Source organism: Rhamphochromis sp. 'chilingali' (assembly GCF_963969265.1).
Source record: "Rhamphochromis sp. 'chilingali' genome assembly, chromosome: 8".
NCBI classification, from domain to species: Eukaryota; Metazoa; Chordata; class Actinopteri; order Cichliformes; family Cichlidae; genus Rhamphochromis; species Rhamphochromis sp. 'chilingali'.
Genome location: NC_137935.1, coordinates 14545182 through 14563917, shown reverse-complemented (window position 1 = coordinate 14563917; position 18736 = coordinate 14545182). Strand labels below are relative to the sequence as shown.

Genomic DNA, 18736 nt, shown 5'->3' with positions numbered 1-18736 from the left:
CATAACTTCTTATCTGAAGTTCAGTTCACCTGACACTCGGACCGGCGGCTGCCTCGGGTCTCTCCTCTTGCCTCCGCTTTCTCTCATCCACCTGCTGGCCTCCACCACTTGCTAATGTTACTGAATCTGTGGATGCACCACCATAGCCACCACCAAATAACTGAGTTATTTTTTACACACCGGACAGCATCTGGCCAATCCACCACCTTTCATACCGTTACAAAAAAAAAAGAAAAAAGAAAATCATTGGCCCACTGAGCAAATGCCCAGTATGCCCGATGGCCAGTCCAGCTATGGTCGTGCCATCAGTTAACCCTTTGAGTGCCAGCTGTGGCATGCGTGCCTAGGGTTGCCGACCCCTGCTGTACACCAATCCACCCAACCAACCTCATTGTAACCACTGTGGTTGGGCTCACTTCTGATGGAGATGAGACAGTGTACAGAGTGGAAATAGAGAATTTGTCATGCTGGTGCTCCAAAGAAAACTTGAAGCTGAATGTTCATAAAACAAAAGAACTCATCATGGATTTCACGAGTCTCCTCTCGTAAATAGAGAATGGGTGGAATCCGTCTCCACATTTAGGTTTCTGGGCACGCACATCTCGATTAATCTCACCTTGACCAACCACACTAATGAAGGCCCATCAGGCAAGTGTCCTGAAAAGGAATGACCTGGACCAGTGGCTGTCGTTGGCCTTTTTACCACTCCTCAGTTGACAGCATCAGATCCTCCCGTCCCTAAAATTGCCAATCTATTCTTCAAATTTCTGTAAATTTAACAAAAAATGTATGTTTCAGTACACCATTCAATAGTTTTTCTTGTTTGTTTGTTTTATGTTCTTGCTGGTATTTGTCGTTCTCTAAAACCTAAAAGAGAATTATGGATTTGATCAACTGGTCTCTGAATGCTATTGACACCCTTTTCTCAACGAGAAATCTGGGCTCGGGAGAGCCTGAGTGCCCTGGAGGGACTTTCCCTGCCGGATACACGATGGACGGGTGGCAGAACTGGAGGATCATGTGCCTGGCGGGACTGTCGATTGAGGACGCTGAAGATATCTATCTATTCGGAACCATGATAACAGGGTTCATGCTGATCGGAGTTGGCTTAGCCCTGGTTTATCGGAGAAATAAGAGAGCGGAACCGGCTGTTCAAACCCCCCCAAGGCTGCCCGCTGGAATCGAAATGGAACGAGGCGCAACCTCTCACAACGAACGTAATATGGTCAACACCTTGGAGACGCTTGCAGCTGCTGTGAAGGCTCAAAACAACACCATTGAGCGTATGAGGGGAAACATCAGAGAGAGGCCTGCTCAAAATGAGACCCTTGAGTGACAATTGGAAAACATCGCGGAACGGATCACTGCAGTTATGAGGTCTCAGAATCAAAAGAACGATAACACCATGGAACAGAAGTTTGATACTATCATGGGGAGGCTCGTGACTCTCCAACGGGAGATCGAGAGGCCAGTGTCGGAGTGTTAAAGAGCAGCCTGAAAAATTCTCCTGGGCTGCTCGCATGGAAATTAACAAAACCAACATAAACATTGCGGATCCCCATCACGGCGCCAGCTGCAGGCCCAAGGCTGGAGCCGAACAATCACTCCCTGATAATGACTGTGTTACGGCTATTCTTCCCATCCCATGCAAGGACACCTGGATTGGCTGGAGGACTGTTTACTTAGCCTGATAGGCCGAAGGACACTGTCTCAGCTAAACTATGGACACGCACACACACACACTTACACTGATAAGCACTCACTCATTCCCCCTCCCTTTCCAACGCCTTCGATGCTTGTGCCCTACCGGGGAAGATAGCAGTCAACTGGACCAGCACAGATGCTGCAGGACCGGATGCGCTGTCTACACCGGCTCTCTCTTACCCTTTACCCACCCCTGTTGCTTGTCTTGTGTTTCTATGGTGTATTGATAGTCATGTGCTTTTGTGCTGAGGTGTTTTTTCTGTTATCAAACTGTTCTCCCACTAGGAGCTCAGTCTGAGTGGAGTTTTTTTTTCTCCTCCTCTTACCTCATGTAGTGTATTTTCGTTGTTTTTTCCTATCAGCCTACCTTTCTGACATGTCTGCCCAATGTGATGTTTGTGTAAAGTTGGTCAGAAGGTTCCTTTGTAAGTGCGCATGCGCCATTAGCATGCTGCCTGCTGTAACCCTAATTTCCCTCGGGATGAATAAAGTATTCTGATTCTGATTATGCTGATTATTTTCGCCACGTCTACTGGCCATGCATGAAATTAATGAAAGTTTGAAACATTTTTACCAGATGCTGCAGATTAAATCCTAATATTTTGGATTTTGTTGGTGTTATTAAGTATTGAAAATATTGCTTTGGTAACTTGTCAGAACAGGAATTTTTGAACAACAGTTGAAAACTGCTATAGCATAACTGATATATAGATGACAGAGCTCACTCAGCTCACATTAAATTTACATTTGCAGTCTTGGACTTGATGCTTGATACAAATGGAAATGTTAGATTTCATTGTATGAAACCACTGAAAAATAATTCAGAGCTATATAGTGTTATTGTGAAATGTGATTTTAAATTTATTTATGCACTTAACACTGAGTTACATATTCATACATTAACATGTACAACAACAATAAAAAATGTACAATTATTTAAAAAAGTTTTCTCAGTAACAAAAGTAAACAACTCTGCTATGTGCTTGAAAGTGTGCAGTTTACTTTTTGTATTTTTATTGTGAGGTAAATAAGACAAAAATGATCAGTAAGGACAGACAAACAAAAAAAAGACAAGCAAATTCATCAAATATATTATTATAGTGTAGTCTCATAACTATGTATAGAGCATTATGTGTGTTGATTGAAATGGTAAAAGAAATAATTTGATAGTCATGAAAACTTTTTCAACTATATAAAGAATAAAAAATGCTCTCAAATCACAGCCCAGAAGCCTACAGCAGAGCCTAATGCACATTCCAGGATGATTTTCTCCTTGTATGCTGTTAGATTTTTTATTGGGACTAGAGGGCTCACGACCAACCAAATAGTACATATTAAAACTTGAATAAAGTTGTTCATTTACTTGTTCATTTACTTGTCATATTTCTTGTTATATTAAAAGCCCTAATCTTCTGTGATGCAAAAAAAAAAAAAAAAAAAGACAGCAAAGACATAGTAATGAGGGATGAAATTTTCCAGTTATCTTTTCACGTGTTTTTTTAATAATTAATATTTATTCCTTAAAAAAAATTGTTTCCTGATGTGATGCAATAAAAAAAAATAATGTCATTAATTGGCTCATAGTAGGAGAGATTGGGCACAGTGGATGGAGGTCGAGGCCAACCCAGAGGTCCCACCACAGCCCCAACCCATCTAGTGACATACCCTGGAACCCAGAGTGTTCCAGAGTAGGACAATTTGGAACACTCAACAACAACAACAATAATAATAACAATGATAATAACAAACAATAATGAAAATATTGCTGATGAAAACCATGTACGAGTAACTGTTAGGAAAAAATACCAGAACTTTGTGTGTGTGTGTGTGTGTGTGTGTGTGTGTGTGTGTGTGTGTGTGTGTGTGTGTGTGTGTGTGTGTGTGTGTGTGTGTCGATGTGTGCACATGCATATGCGCAGTTGGGCAGTTATGTGTAGTTATGTGTTATGTGTAGTCAGTATCCAGAAATTGATTTAGAAAGACATATAAAATATCCAATTTCGACTTGGAATTGCAACAATAATCATTTCCAAAAAACTGATATACTATGATTAATTTTTGCACATTAAATATTTCTTGGTGTTCTTCTCAGGCTTAAACAATATGATAAAACATTTTGGAGCAAATATACACATTATTAGTCCAAAGCTGGAGGCCAGAATGGCAAAAATCTCCACAACCACAGTGAACTTTCCAGGAGAGCTGACATATGCTGGGATAAAGGTGATCCACACTGCACAAAATATCAGCATGCTGAAGGTGATAAGCTTGGCTTCATTGAAATTATCAGGTAACTTGCGGGCTAAGACAGCTAAAACAAAGCAAAAGGAAGCAAGTAGGCCAATGTAACCAAGCACAGCCCAGAAGCCAACAGCAGAGCCTAATGCACATTCCAGGATGATTTTCTCCTTGTATGCGGTTAGATTTTTTATTGGGAATGGAGGGCTAAGTACCAACCAAATCGTACATATTAAAACTTGAATAAAGGTGAAAGACATAACAGTCATTCTTTGTTGTGGAGGACCAAACCATTTCATCACATTACTACCTGGAAGTCTGGCTTTAAAAGCCATTAAAACCACTATAGTTTTCCCAAGTACACAGGAGATACAGAGTACAAAGGTTATGCCAAATGCAGTGTGGCGCAGCATGCAGGACCACTCAGATGGTGCTCCAATGAAAGTTATTGAACATAAGAAACACAGAGTCAGTGAGATGAGCAGCAGGAAGCTCAGCTCAGAGTTGTTGGCTCGGACAATTGGAGATGTCCTGTGACGTAAGAATATAGCAGTTGTGATAATAGTCAGACAAGCACCAAGAACTGAGAATGTAGCCAGGATGATTCCTAGGATGTCTTGAAAAGAAAGAAACTCTATGGGTTTAGGAATACAAGTGTCTCTCTTTGCATTAGGCTGGAATTCCATGTGGCAGGGTAAACAATCAGCAGAATCTGAATGGGAGAAAAAAATGAGTTAAGGTGCTTCTTGTAATTTTGGCTTTATAGATTACAAATTTATTCTTGTAATGTATTCGATGTTGCAGATTTGCATCATAAAAACATTTTACATGCACAGACAAGCATTTTACTTTACCTGTAGTATTACTAATCTCTCCCTCAGGACATGCGGTACAGTCATAGCAGCAAATGGGTTTTCCTTTTTGCAGCACTTTACGAGTTCCTGGAGGACAACTCCCACTGCACACTGACACTGGCACCTGTGTAATATAAAAAGGCAGCGTAACATATGTAAATGTTTGCTATAAAACTGAAAAGATTACATTAATTTGACTTTTTACTTTCGTGCTGCCCTCCATCCAGATGATGTTTTTGTTAATCTGGAACTCCTGGCCCTCTGGCAGTGATGCATCATACAGCCCTACAGTCACTATGTCAGTTATGCCAGCCATAGTTTTCTGCCAGTTAACCAACTCATAAATAGCCACAGGATCCCCATTAGTATCGAATGACACATCATATCCATTTCGGGAAAAATTTACTTTCTTCAGCTCAGTTAGAATCTGTAAGGATGAACTGAGACATAAAGGGAGTGGAAAGAAAAAACAAAACAATATTTGAACAACTAAAAGTAATGTTTCACTTAACGTTTCTTAGAGACAGTGAAACATGTTGGCAATGACTGATTCGTTTTTACTGACCTGCTTGGACTGTAATTTGGTTAGTTTGTCACACTGAGCTGTGACATTTCTTCCCTGACATAATGCATTATGAATGGCATGTGCAATTGCATACACAGCCTTGTACACCATGTTACTAATTCTAAGCTGAGATGTATCAGTGTACGGGGTTTGGAGAGTCTTTATATCTTCAGTTCCATTACATACTTTCTTTCCTGCAGAATTACCTAAAAATAAAAAAGGCACCAAAATGACAGACAATTGAATTCATCCATTTAACATCATATCTTTTGAACATATCACTCAACAAACAAAGAGTCACGTTTGAGAAAAGGGGCCACAGTAATAGTGTTGGCTGACTGCCTAAACTTGACCTAAAGGTTAAACATATAGATTATGATTTGTTGCAGTAACGGACCTTTTTGATTATGTTGAATTTGAAATTGCTTAAATTACAAAAAAGAACATGTCTGGCCTTTTTAAGACCAGACATTTTACAAGAAACTCTAACAACCAAGAAAAACAAAAAACGAAAAATGTTTCTCACTTTCTTTTATTGTGCAGTTGAAGGAATCCTCCCAGAACTCAGTAAGCAATGGTGATACAGCCACTTGAGCAAAAGAGAGATTCAACAGGAAGTTTCTGAAACCTGGGATTACAGATTTCTGAATTCCAAATCCAATGGTCCCAGCGAGAAAACTGTACTTCCTTAATCCCGGGTTGGTCACCCATGACTCACTGCCTATCCATTGTCGAGGTGGAAAAGGCTCACGTGAAAGTTCTGCCAGCAGGATCCTCATGTCTCCAGATGGTGCAAATGCCACCACTACCATAGATGTAGATCTTGTGAAAAAAGTACAACTTATTAGAAGACTTTTTTAAGCTACCCGGTATGTAAAATGTTTAGTCAGAAACTTATTTTTGTATATCAATCCAACAAACAAACAAAAAAACCTTGTAAAAAATCATTAAAAATAAATCCCAGAGTGAAAATCTTTGATGTAAGAACCTGCGGATAACATCTGCTACTTTCTGAATCCTGCTATGTGGGTGGGTCCGATAGAAAGATACAGAGTATTCCACACAAATCCCCTCTTTCTTTGCTGCTTCTAGAAAAGATGCCATGCCGTTATTTCCATAATCTGTATCTGATCGTACAGCACCTATCCAAGTCCAGCCAAACTGTTTTACCAGCTTAGCTAGCGCACCAGCTTGAAACTGGTCACTGGGGATTGTTCTGAAAAAACTTGGGTACTGCTGCTTGTTAGACAAGCATGCACATGTGGCAGAGGGGCTCACCTAAAACAAAAGAAGACAAGGTAATCCTATAAGAACTGCAGATGTGCATGCATATTTTAAACACCTAGTTTGAAAAAAACAATTAAAGTATTTACTTGAGGAATGTTAAAGGGACTGATGATTCGTGACATGCTGATGGATGGCGTAGACCCAGACTCACCAACAACAGCCATCACCATACCTGACTGGGAGCAGTTTTTGCCAGTGTGAAACACAAGGTCCAAGCTATTCAAAAACTGAAATGCCAAATGCACTGTCATGGAAACTGATGCACATGAGTCATAGATCTGATACCCAAGCCTGATTCCGGGCAGCAGCTCTGTATTGTTGTTAATCTCTTCTATGGCAAAGACCATTGCATGTGACAACTGCAGCTCATCGGCATTTATGCTGCAGACAGACAGTCACCTCACTGTTAAAATTGTAGGCTACATAGATTTTGTTAAGATGAAATTTCATACAGATAACACACAGCAAGAAAGATTACCATTACAATACATGCAACATGTTCATAATTTTTTCCATACTGACCTCCCTTTGCATCTTACTGGCTCAGGCATGATGGTATAATCATGGCTCACTGTTTGCGTGTAGGAGTGAAGAGAGAAAGCACCCCCAATAATGAAGTCCCCATCCATTGAGAATGCAGGTAGATGAATGCTACCCTGCAACTTACATTTCACAGAAGAAGCTTCAGTACCAGCCCAAGCACCTGTAAAGCTACTCCTTTGATTCAGACTATCCAGAGACACACCCAAGGCAAAAACTGAGTTCAGCTGAAACAAACACAGAGCAGATACCAGACCAATTAAAAGAACTGAGACTGCCATCTCTCCCTGATGCCAGGTATGTGTGTAAGTGGTATTTATATAGGGTTTTAGAGAACGGGCTCTGCTCTACGCCTTCAAGAGGACATGATCTTACGCAGTGGTCTTTGATTAAAAGTCTGAAAGGTCATTCATTACTCTAAACAGGAGAGTATATTACAAATAGCCTTGACAGATACTATGAGTTTAGCTGGATTCATTTAGCTAAAAAAACAAAACAAAACAAAACAAAACTTTGTCCCCGATAAGGCTTGGAGATATCCTAAAGTTATCTTATCATTCAGTATTTCTTCATTTGATGTTTAATACATTTAGCTCAGTTTATGTGTTGAGAGTTCTAAGTTGGCATGTTTGCAGTCATGTAACTGTACAATATTTCCACACAGAGTCTTTGGCAAATTAATGCTGGAAATTTACTAAGAAATATTAAAAGAAGCTATAATTGTAAAGTCTCACTCTGCTACTACCACCTAGTGGACAACATGATTAAATAAAATATGAGCAATTCATCTTTTACTGTCAACTGAAGACATTTGAAATATAGCCTAATCACAAAAACACATCTTAAAATACTAACAACTTAAAAAAAGAGGCTAATACTAATATATACACCAAAAATGAAAAACATAACCATGACTGTTTCTATTATATTCTCTGCTGTTTTTCCTCTTCTGGTTAAAAAGACCTTTTCTCTTCAGTGTCAGCCAGTACTTGCTCAGATAGAATTGCTCTTACTTTATCTGGAATCACAATCACAATTTAAGGTGCTCTGATCAGCGTTGTTGTTGCTATACAAAAAAAGTAAAGTAAAAACATGGAAGCAAACATCAGCAAGAATGGGTGACTGAACTGGAGATTTAGGTTCCACGGGCATGTATAATGGCCAGTACTCCTTAGATTTCTCTGAGTGGTCACTGACTTCGGAGCCAGCTGTACAGAATAAGCTTAACATACAATCAACAAGATACATGTCTACGCATGAGTCTTGGTCTCCATTGTGTTAACAGTACTAAAAATAAAACGGTAGACAAGTAAGTAAAGAAACTTGATTCATTTACATTGCCAATTTTCTTCTAAATAATAGTAATAAGTAATAAATAGTAGTAATAAACAATAAACTGGAAAAATATATACAATCAAGAGCGATATATAGAAAACAAGAGAAAGGTATGCATTGGAGAACACAGTGCTTTGAAGTAGTACAGGACTTGGTCTGAGTATAGAGACCATGTGTGAGTGGTCTGAGTGATGAGGGTTACTCAGACCATGGCCCAGATTGGTGAGGTGAGTGGACATCGGTCGGGTGTGGAGAGATAGTGTTTGTTGATGTCCAAATGGCCCAGGGGAAAAAGCTGTTTGTGAGCCTGAAGGTGTGAGACATGATTAACCCCTGCGCCAGCCAGAGGGCAGCAGGTCAAACAGGTGGTTGGCAGGGTGCAAGAGACCTTGAGACACTATCCACTCGACACACTTCATGCCTACAGATGTGAGGGCTGTATTTTCGTAGTCATTGAGGCTGTCTATATCAGTCTTTTTGGGGAATGGTGGTGGCCTTCATACAGCTGGGAATGGTGGCATGAGTGAGGGAGAGGTTGAACAGCTTTGTGAGTATCCCTGCCAGTTGTTCCGCACAGGCTTTGACCACAGCCCTTGGGATGCCATCAAGGCCATTAGTTATTCTGGCATTCACCGGGCTCAGATGATGATGGATTGGATTTATATAGCGCTTTTCAAGGCACCCAAAGCGCTTTACAATGCCACTATTCATTCACTCTCGCATTCACACACTGGTGGAGGCAAGCTACAGTTGTAGCCACAGCTGCCCTGGGGCAGACTGACAGAAGCGAGGCTGCCATATCGCGCCATCGGCCCTTCTGGCCAACACCAGTAGGCGGTAGGGTAAAGTGTCTTGCCCAAGGACACAACAACCAGGACAGAGAGCCCGGGGATCAAACCGGCGACCTTCCGGTTACAGATACGCTTCCCAACCCCCTGAGCCACGGTCGCCCCATCAGAGTGCTTCTGACTTCATGTTCCTGGAGGGAGAGAGGGGTCTGCTGGTTGAAAGGGAAGTGGGGAGCAGGGTCTAGGGGAGAGGGGTTACCTCATACCCAGCAATGAAGATGTTGAGCTCCTCTATGAGTTTCAGGCAGCTGACGAGGCTTGGGAGGCTTGGGTGCCTTTTCACACCCGACTTGGGCTGTTCTCTGTGAAGAAACCATTCTACCTTTTTCCGGCATGTATTTATTCTTGCTCTAATACTATGTATATTTTTATGCCATGCACAGTTGGTGGGACACACCTACAATTTTATTTTACATGTACAATGACAATAATATGCAATTCTATTGTTTTCTGTATTTAGTTCTTTGTTCAATACAATACACATTAATGTTATTTGATTAAAGTAATGATTGCAAAGCATAGTCTCAAGCCAAAAAAAAAAAAAAGAACTCTACGCTTTATGAACCTCCAGATGGGCTATAATTGCCAATCTGTTCTTCTATTATTATTATTTTTTTAATTTAAGAGAAAAATCTGTTTTAGTACACCTGGCTTGATGTTTTAATTGTTCCATTTACTTTATAATGTTTTTTAATTTTTGTTTTTTGTTTCTTTTATGTTCTTGCTGGTATTTCACCATGATTACCAGCTGCATATTTGAAGGAAATTAATGAAACTGAAATATTGTTACCAACTGCTGTTAATTAAATCCTATAATTTGGGATTTTGTTCCTGTTCATAATGAATGAAAATGTTGCTTCGGCAACTTTTCAGAACAACAGTTTTTGAACAACAGTTGAAAACTTTTATAACTAGACTTTTTGAAATGTACTTTTTAAATTAATGTTTTCTCTGAGTGAGCAAATTGTAATTGTGGGGTTTGTGAATGTGGACCATTGTCGCAGCAGACATTATGTTGTATTCCTCGACATCATTACTAAACAGTTTTTTTTTTTTGGCACAGCAGGTGTATTTTTCTGCTTGGGAGATGACAGTGATGCTGTGTCCTTGCTTAAGAACATTTAAGTGTCTACATGTCAACGTAGCATCCGCATTAATAATAAGACTCAGTGTTTCTTAGTGCTTCCCACTGCATCATAACTAAATGATTAAATTGGTGCGAGATATGTGTATAGATGACAGAGCTCACTCAGTTCACTTTAAACTTAAATTTGCAGTCTTGGACCTCATGTTTGATTCAAATGGAAATGTTAGATTCCATTGTACGAAACAACTGAAAAATAAATCAGAATTATATTGTTATTGTGTTATTGTGAAATGTGACTTTACATTTATTTCAATATTCACTATTACTACCCCTACTCTGATTACTCTGAATTACGTATTCATAAGATAGACGAACTGGCCCTGATGAGAAGCATGAACAGAGACTTTGCCTCCTCCTGTGTCTTATGTTTTACGGAGTCGTGGCTCTGTGAGGACATCCCGGACTGCGCGCTCAAGCTGGAGGGCTTTCATCTGCTGCGCGCGGACCGGCGGGCCGCTCTCTCCGGTAAAACCAAAGGTGGAGGTGTCTGCTTCTACATCAATAGTGGCTGGTGCACAGATGTAACAGTGATTGCTCAGCACTGCTCTCCCTCTCTGGAATATCTTTTTATTCACTGCAAACCGTTTTATTCTCCGCGGGAGTTTGCTTCATTCATCCTGGCCGCTGTTTACATCCCGCCAGACGCGGATGCGCAAGCAGCTCAGTGTGCACTCGCGGAGCAGATACTCCACACGGAGCGGACATTCCCGGACTCTCTCATCATTGCTCTTGGGGACTTTAACAAAGCCAATCTGAGCCATGAGCTTCCGAAATACAAGCAGTATATTAAATGCCCGACCAGAGAGGAGAGGACATTGGACCACTGTTACAGCACGATCAGCGGGGCCTATCGCGCGGTGCCGCGCGCTTCACTCGGACTTTCTGACCACGTCATGATCCACCTAATCCCCGCGTACAGACAGAGGCTGAAACTCTCCAAACCTGTCGTGAGGACTAAAAAACTGTGGAGCAACGAGGCTGCGGAGGAGCTTCGCACGTGTTTAGAGACCACAGACTGGGACACATTGAAGGCTGCTTCTAACAGCTTGGACGAGTTTACGGACACTGTCTCCTCCTATATCCACTTCTGTGAGGACAGCATTGTGCCATCACGCACCAGGGTGAGTTATAACAATGACAAACCCTGGTTTACTCCTAAACTCAAAAAGCTGTGGCTGGGAAAGAGAAAGGCGTTCAGAAGCGGAGACAGGGACTGCTACAGAGAGGCCAAGTACAGGTTCACTAAAGAAGTGGACATTGCCAAACATCAGCACTCTGAGAAGATGCAGCAGCAGATCTCAGAGAATGACTCGGCCTCTGTGTGGAAAGGTTTTAGGAATATCACCAACTACAAGCCTAAAACCCCCCACTCCACTGATGACTTGCTCTTGGCCAACACCCTCAACGACTTCTACTGCCGTTTTGACGAGCCATCAGGCAGCCTTCACACCTCCAACGGCCCCAACAATAGAGACACTTTGGACACTCATTCCCCCACCTCTCCCCCCTCCATAGAGCCATCACCACCTTCAAACTGTTCACCTGCAACACCCGCCCCCTCACCCCACACAAAAGAGGATTTCACACCACCTCCTCCGACCACAACTCTTCATATTCATGAAGCAGATGTGAGGAAGCAGTTTAGGAGTCTGAATGCTCGGAAAGCTCCCGGCCCAGACGGTGTGTCTCCTGCCACCCTCAGACACTGTGCAAACGAGCTGGCCCCAGTGTTTTCTGGCATTTTCAACTCCTCACTGCAGGCATGTCATGTGCCTGCCTGCTTCAAGTCCTCTACCATAATCCCTGTCCCCAAGAAACCTAGGATCACTGGACTAAATGACTACAGACCCGTGGCTCTGACATCTGTGGTCATGAAGTCATTTGAGCGCCTAGTTCTCTCCCATCTCAAGACCCTCACGGCCCCCCTCCTGGACCCCCTGCAGTTTGCATATAGAGCCAACAGGTCTGTAGACGACGCCATCAACATGGCCCTACACTTCATCCTGCAGCATCTGGACTCCCCAGGAACCTACGCCAGGATCCTGTTTGTGGACTTCAGCTCTGCCTTCAACACCATCCTTCCAGACCATCTCCGAGACAAGCTTTCCCAGATGAATGTGCCTGATCCCATCTGCCGGTGGATCACTGACTTCCTGACGGACAGGAAGCAGCATGTGAGGCTGGGAAAGGCTGGGAAAGAATGTCTCGGACTCCCGGACCATCAGCACCGGCTCCCCTCAGGGCTGTGTTCTTTCTCCTCTGCTCTTCTCCCTGTACACCAACTGCTGCACCTCCACCCACCAGTCTGTCAAGCTAATCAAGTTCGCAGATGACACCACCGTCATTGGGCTCATCTCGGACGGGGACGAGTCTGCCTACAGGAGGGAGGTTGAACGTCTGGTGTCTTGGTGCAGCCACAACAATCTGGTGCTGAATGCCCAGAAGACAGTGGAGATTATTGTGGACTTCAGGAAGCACACAGCCCCACTCCCCCCCATCATCCTGACTGACACCCCCATCACCTCTGTGGACTCATTCCGCTTCCTGGGTACCACCATCACCCAGGACCTGAAGTGGGAGCCCACCATCACCTCCGTCATCAAGAAAGCCCAGCAGAGGATGTACTTCCTGAGGCAGCTGAAGAAATTCAACCTGCCAACACGGACGATGATGCAATTCTACACTGCAATCATCGAGTCCATCCTCACCTCCTCCATCACCGTGTGGTACGCTGGAGCCACTATCAGGGACAAACAGAGACTGCAGCGTGTTGTGCGCTCTGCTGAGAAGGTGATTGGCTGCAGACTCCCATCTTTGCAGGACCTGTACACCTCCAGGACACTGCGGCGGGCAGCCCGGATCTCAGCTGACCCTTCTCACCCTGGACACAGTCTGTTTGACCTGCTCCCCTCAGGCAGGAGGCTCCGGTCCATTCGCACCAGAACCTCTCGCCATAAGAACAGTTTCTTCCCCTCTGCTGTTGGACACATGAACAATAACCACATGACTGTCCCCGCCACTAACACATGACCCTACGCTGTGTCACTGCATCATTTCATGTTTGGCACTGATCACCACCTGCACTCATGTATATATCTTTCTACGTAGCACTCATAATTCTTATTCTCATGTATATATCTCATGTATATCTCATGCACATATCTTTCTTTCTACATAGCACTTTAATTCTTATTGTTTGCACTGAAGCACCGCAGCAATTTCCTAATGTTGTAAACCTCAACATCTGGCAATAAACCCATTCTGATTCTGATTCTGATAAATTGACACATACAAACAATAATTTAAAAAATGTATAATAACTTCACAGAAAAAGTTTTCTAAATAACAAAGAAGAAGAACTCGGTTATGTGCTTTGAAGGTGTGGAATTCCTCTTTTTTAGTTTTATTGTGAGGTAAACAAGACAAACAGGTCCAGTAAGGACAGGTGAACAGACAAAAAAGACAAGCAAGTTGTGCAAAAACATTATTAAGGTGAGTCCAGTATCTGTTTACTATGTACAGTCCAGTTTGTGTGTTGGTTGAAATGGTAAATGAAATAATTTAATGTAGTAATGCAAACTACATAAACTATATAAAGAAATAAAAATGCTCTCAAATGCAATAATGCCCATAATGATAATAATAACGATAACAATAATAACAACAATAATAATGATAATAATATGAAATAACAGTTATAGTAGTGTCATTACAAAGTATAGGTAGCAAAAATAAATGAAAAAATAAATCAATCATTATGTAAATACAGAGATAAGAGATTTTATTAAATTATGACTTTCCTTTTAACCACTTGAAACGGTTGGGTCTAGAGCAAGTCACCAAAAGTGCTGAGGGTGCAGTGCAGATGCCCAGTTCACTCCCCAATCACCCACCAACACAGAGAGACTCATTTAAACCAAATCGGTCAGCACTGACATGATATAATATAATAATAATATGGATAGCAGTAATAATAGCAAACAATAATGAAAGTATTGATGATGAATACCATGTGAGAGACCCTGTTAAGAGAAAATACCAGAAGTTTGTATGTCTGTGTAGGTGCATATGTGTAGTCAGGCAGTTGTCTATTATGTGTAGCCAGTATCCAGAAATTGATTTACAATTATATGCAATTTTGACTTTGAATTGTAACATTAACAATTTCTAAACCACTAAATTATGATTAATTTTTGCTCAGTACATGTTTCTTGGTGTTCTTCTCAGGCTTAAACAATATGATAAAACATTTTGGAGCAAATATACACATTATTAGTCCAAAGCTGGAGGCCAGAATGGCAAAAATCTCCACAACCACAGTGAACTTTCCAGGAGAGCTGACATATGCTGGGATAAAGGTGATCCACACTGCACAAAATATCAGCATGCTGAAGGTGATAAGCTTGGCTTCATTGAAATTATCAGGTAACTTGCGGGCTAAAACAGCTAAAACAAAGCAAAAGGCAGCAAGTAGGCCAATGTAACCAAGCACAGCCCAGAAGCCAACAGCAGAGCCTAATGCACATTCCAGGATGATTTTCTCCTTGTATGCGGTTAGATTTTTTATTGGGAATGGAGGGCTAAGTACCAACCAAATAGTACATATTAAAACTTGAATAAAGGTGAAAGACATAACAGTCATTCTTTGTTGTGGAGGACCAAACCATTTCATCACATTACTACCTGGAAGTCTGGCTTTAAAAGCCATTAAAACCACTATAGTTTTCCCAAGTACACAGGAGATACAGAGTACAAAGGTTATGCCAAATGCAGTGTGGCGCAGCATGCAGGACCACTCAGATGGCGCTCCAATGAAAGTTATTGAACATAAGAAACACAGAGTCAGTGAGATGAGCAGCAGGAAGCTCAGCTCAGAGTTGTTGGCTCGGACAATTGGAGATGTCCTGTGACGTAAGAATATAGCAGTTGTGATAATAGTCAGACAAGCACCAAGAACTGAGAATGTAGCCAGGATGATTCCTAGGATGTCTTGAAAAGAAAGAAACTCTATGGGTTTAGGAATACAAGTGTCTCTCTTTGCATTAGGCTGGAATTCCATGTGGCAGGGTAAACAATCAGCAGAATCTGAATGGGAGAAAAAAATGAGTTAAGGTGCTTCTTGTAATTTTGGCTTTATAGATTACAAATTTATTCTTGTAATGTATTCGATGTTGCAGATTTGCATCATAAAAACATTTTACATGCACAGACAAGCATTTTACTTTACCTGCAGTATTACTAATCTCTCCCTCAGGACATGCGGTACAGTCATAGCAGCAAATGGGTTTTCCTTTTTGCAGCACTTTACGAGTTCCTGGAGGACAACTCCCACTGCACACTGACACTGGCACCTGTGTAATATAAAAAGGCAGCGTAACATATGTAAATGTTTGCTATAAAACTGAAAAGATTACATTAATTTGACTTTTTACTTTCGTGCTGCCCTCCATCCAGATGATGTTTTTGTTAATCTGGAACTCCTGGCCCTCTGGCAGTGATGCATCATACAGCCCTACAGTCACTATGTCAGTTATGCCAGCCATAGTTTTCTGCCAGTTAACCAACTCATAAATAGCCACAGGATCCCCATTAGTATCGAATGACACATCATATCCATTTCGGGAAAAATTTACTTTCTTCAGCTCAGTTAGAATCTGTAAGGATGAATTGAGACATAAAGGGAGTGGAAAGAAAAAACAAAACAATATTTGAACAACTAAAAGTAATGTTTCACTTAACGTTTCTTAGAGACAGTGAAACATGTTGGCAATGACTGATTCGTTTTTACTGACCTGCTTGGACTGTAATTTGGTTAGTTTGTCACACTGAGCTGTGACATTTCTTCCCTGACATAATGCATTATGAATGGCATGTGCAATTGCATACACAGCCTTGTACACCATGTTACTAATTCTAAGCTGAGATGTATCAGTGTACGGGGTTTGGAGAGTCTTTATATCTTCAGTTCCATTACATACTTTCTTTCCTGCAGAATTACCTAAAAATAAAAAAGGCACCAAAATGACAGACAATTGAATTCATCCATTTAACATCATATCTTTTGAACATATCACTCAACAAACAAAGAGTCACGTTTGAGAAAAGGGGCCACAGTAATAGTGTTGGCTGACTGCCTAAACTTGACCTAAAGGTTAAACATATAGATTATGATTTGTTGCAGTAACGGACCTTTTTGATTATGTTGAATTTGAAATTGCTTAAATTACAAAAAAGAACATGTCTGGCCTTTTTAAGACCAGACATTTTACAAGAAACTCTAACAACCAAGAAAAACAAAAAACGAAAAATGTTTCTCACTTTCTTTTATTGTGCAGTTGAAGGAATCCTCCCAGAACTCAGTAAGCAATGGTGATACAGCCACTTGAGCAAAAGAGAGATTCAACAGGAAGTTTCTGAAACCTGGGATTACAGATTTCTGAATTCCAAATCCAATGGTCCCAGCGAGAAAACTGTACTTCCTTAATCCCGGGTTGGTCACCCATGACTCACTGCCTATCCATTGTCGAGGTGGGAAAGGCTCACGTGATAACTCCTCAAACAGGATCTTCATGTCTCCTGAAGATGCAAATGCCACAACAACTACAGCCTTTGACCTTTAGAGACAAAATAATTTTTTTGACTGTCTCATAACATCATGAAAGATTACATTAAATAAATGAAACTAAATTCCCACATCATATAGAAACCTGCGGATAACATCTGCTACTTTCTGAATCCTGCTATGTGGGTGGGTCCGATAGAAAGATACAGAGTATTCCACACAGATCCCCTCTCTCTGTGCTGCTTCTAGAAAAGATGCTATGCCGTTATTTCCATAATCCGAATCTGACCGAACAGCACCTATCCAAGTCCAGTCAAAGTGTTTTATCAACTTGGCTAGAGCAGCAGCTTGAAACTGGTCACTGGGGATTGTTCTGAAAAAACTTGGGTACTGCTGCTTGTTAGACAAGCATGTACATGTGGCAGAGGGGCTCACCTAAAACAAAAGAAGACAAGGTAATCCTATAAGAACTGCAGATGTGCATGCATATTTTAAACACCTAGTTTGAAAAAAAAAATTAAAGTATTTACTTGAGGAATGTTAAAGGGACTGATGATCCGTGACATGCTGATGGATGGCGTAGACCCAGACTCACCAACAACAGCCATCACCATACCTGACTGGGAGCAGTTTTTGCCAGTGTGAAACACAAGGTCCAAGCTATTCAAAAACTGAAATGCCAAATGCACTGTCATGGAAACTGATGCACATGAGTCATAGATCTGATACCCAAGCCTGATTCCGGGCAGCAGCTCTGTATTGTTGTTAATCTCTTCTATGGCAAAGACCATTGCATGTGACAACTGCAGCTCATCGGCATTTATGCTGCAGACAGACAGTCACCTCACTGTTAAAATTGTAGGCTACATAGATTTTGTTAAGATGAAATTTCATACAGATAACACACAGCAAGAAAGATTACCATTACAATACATGCAACATGTTCATAATTTTTTCCATACTGACCTCCCTTTGCATCTTACTGGCTCAGGCATGATGGTATAATCATGGCTCACTGTTTGCGTGTAGGAGTGAAGAGAGAAAGCACCCCCAATAATGAAGTCCCCATCCATTGAGAATGCAGGTAGATGAATGCTACCCTGCAACTTACATTTCACAGAAGAAGCTTCAGTACCAGCCCAAGCACCTGTAAAGCTACTCCTTTGATTCAGACTATCCAGAGACACACCCAAGGCAAAAACTGAGTTCAGCTGAAACAAACACAGAGCAGATACCAGACCAATTAAAAGAACTGAGACTGCCATCTCTCCCTGATGCCAGGTATGTGTGTAAGTGGAATTTATATAGGGTTTTAGAGAAAGGGCTCTGCTCTACGCCTTCAAGAGGACATGATCTTACGCAGTGGTCTTTGATTAAAAGTCTGAAAGGTCATTCATTACTCTAAACAGGAGTGTATATTACAAATAGCCTTGACAGATACTATGAGTTTAGCTGGATTCATTTAGCTAAAAAAACAAAACAAAACAAAACAAAACTTTGTCCCCGATAAGGCTTGGAGATATCCTAAAGTTATCTTATCATTCAGTATTTCTTCATTTGATGTTTAATACATTTAGCTCAGTTTATGTGTTGAGAGTTCTAAGTTGGCATGTTTGCAGTCATGTAACTGTACAATATTTCCACACAGAGTCTTTG

At 41.4% G+C, this 18736-nt stretch overlaps 2 protein-coding genes across 2 annotated transcripts; both read right to left on the bottom strand.

Moving 5' to 3' along the window:
* Window positions 1–3755: 3755 nt before the first annotated feature.
* Window positions 3756–7010, bottom strand: LOC308400669 (extracellular calcium-sensing receptor-like; the record flags this gene model as incomplete). The annotated part of the gene is made up of 7 exons (XM_080888505.1): window positions 6735–7010; window positions 6350–6639; window positions 5888–6183; window positions 5362–5567; window positions 5002–5223; window positions 4797–4920; window positions 3756–4654 (listed from the first exon to the last, which is right to left on the bottom strand). Exons 1-7 carry the CDS (start codon window positions 6993–6995, stop codon window positions 3756–3758), a joined length of 2298 nt encoding a protein of 765 aa, XP_080744631.1. The 5' UTR covers window positions 6996–7010.
* A 7694-nt stretch (window positions 7011–14704) lies between these two features.
* Window positions 14705–17886, bottom strand: LOC308400671 (extracellular calcium-sensing receptor-like; the record flags this gene model as incomplete). The annotated part of the gene is made up of 7 exons (XM_080888507.1): window positions 17611–17886; window positions 17226–17515; window positions 16837–17132; window positions 16311–16516; window positions 15951–16172; window positions 15746–15869; window positions 14705–15603 (listed from the first exon to the last, which is right to left on the bottom strand). Exons 1-7 carry the CDS (start codon window positions 17869–17871, stop codon window positions 14705–14707), a joined length of 2298 nt encoding a protein of 765 aa, XP_080744633.1. The 5' UTR covers window positions 17872–17886.
* Between the last annotated feature and the right edge of the window lie 850 nt (window positions 17887–18736).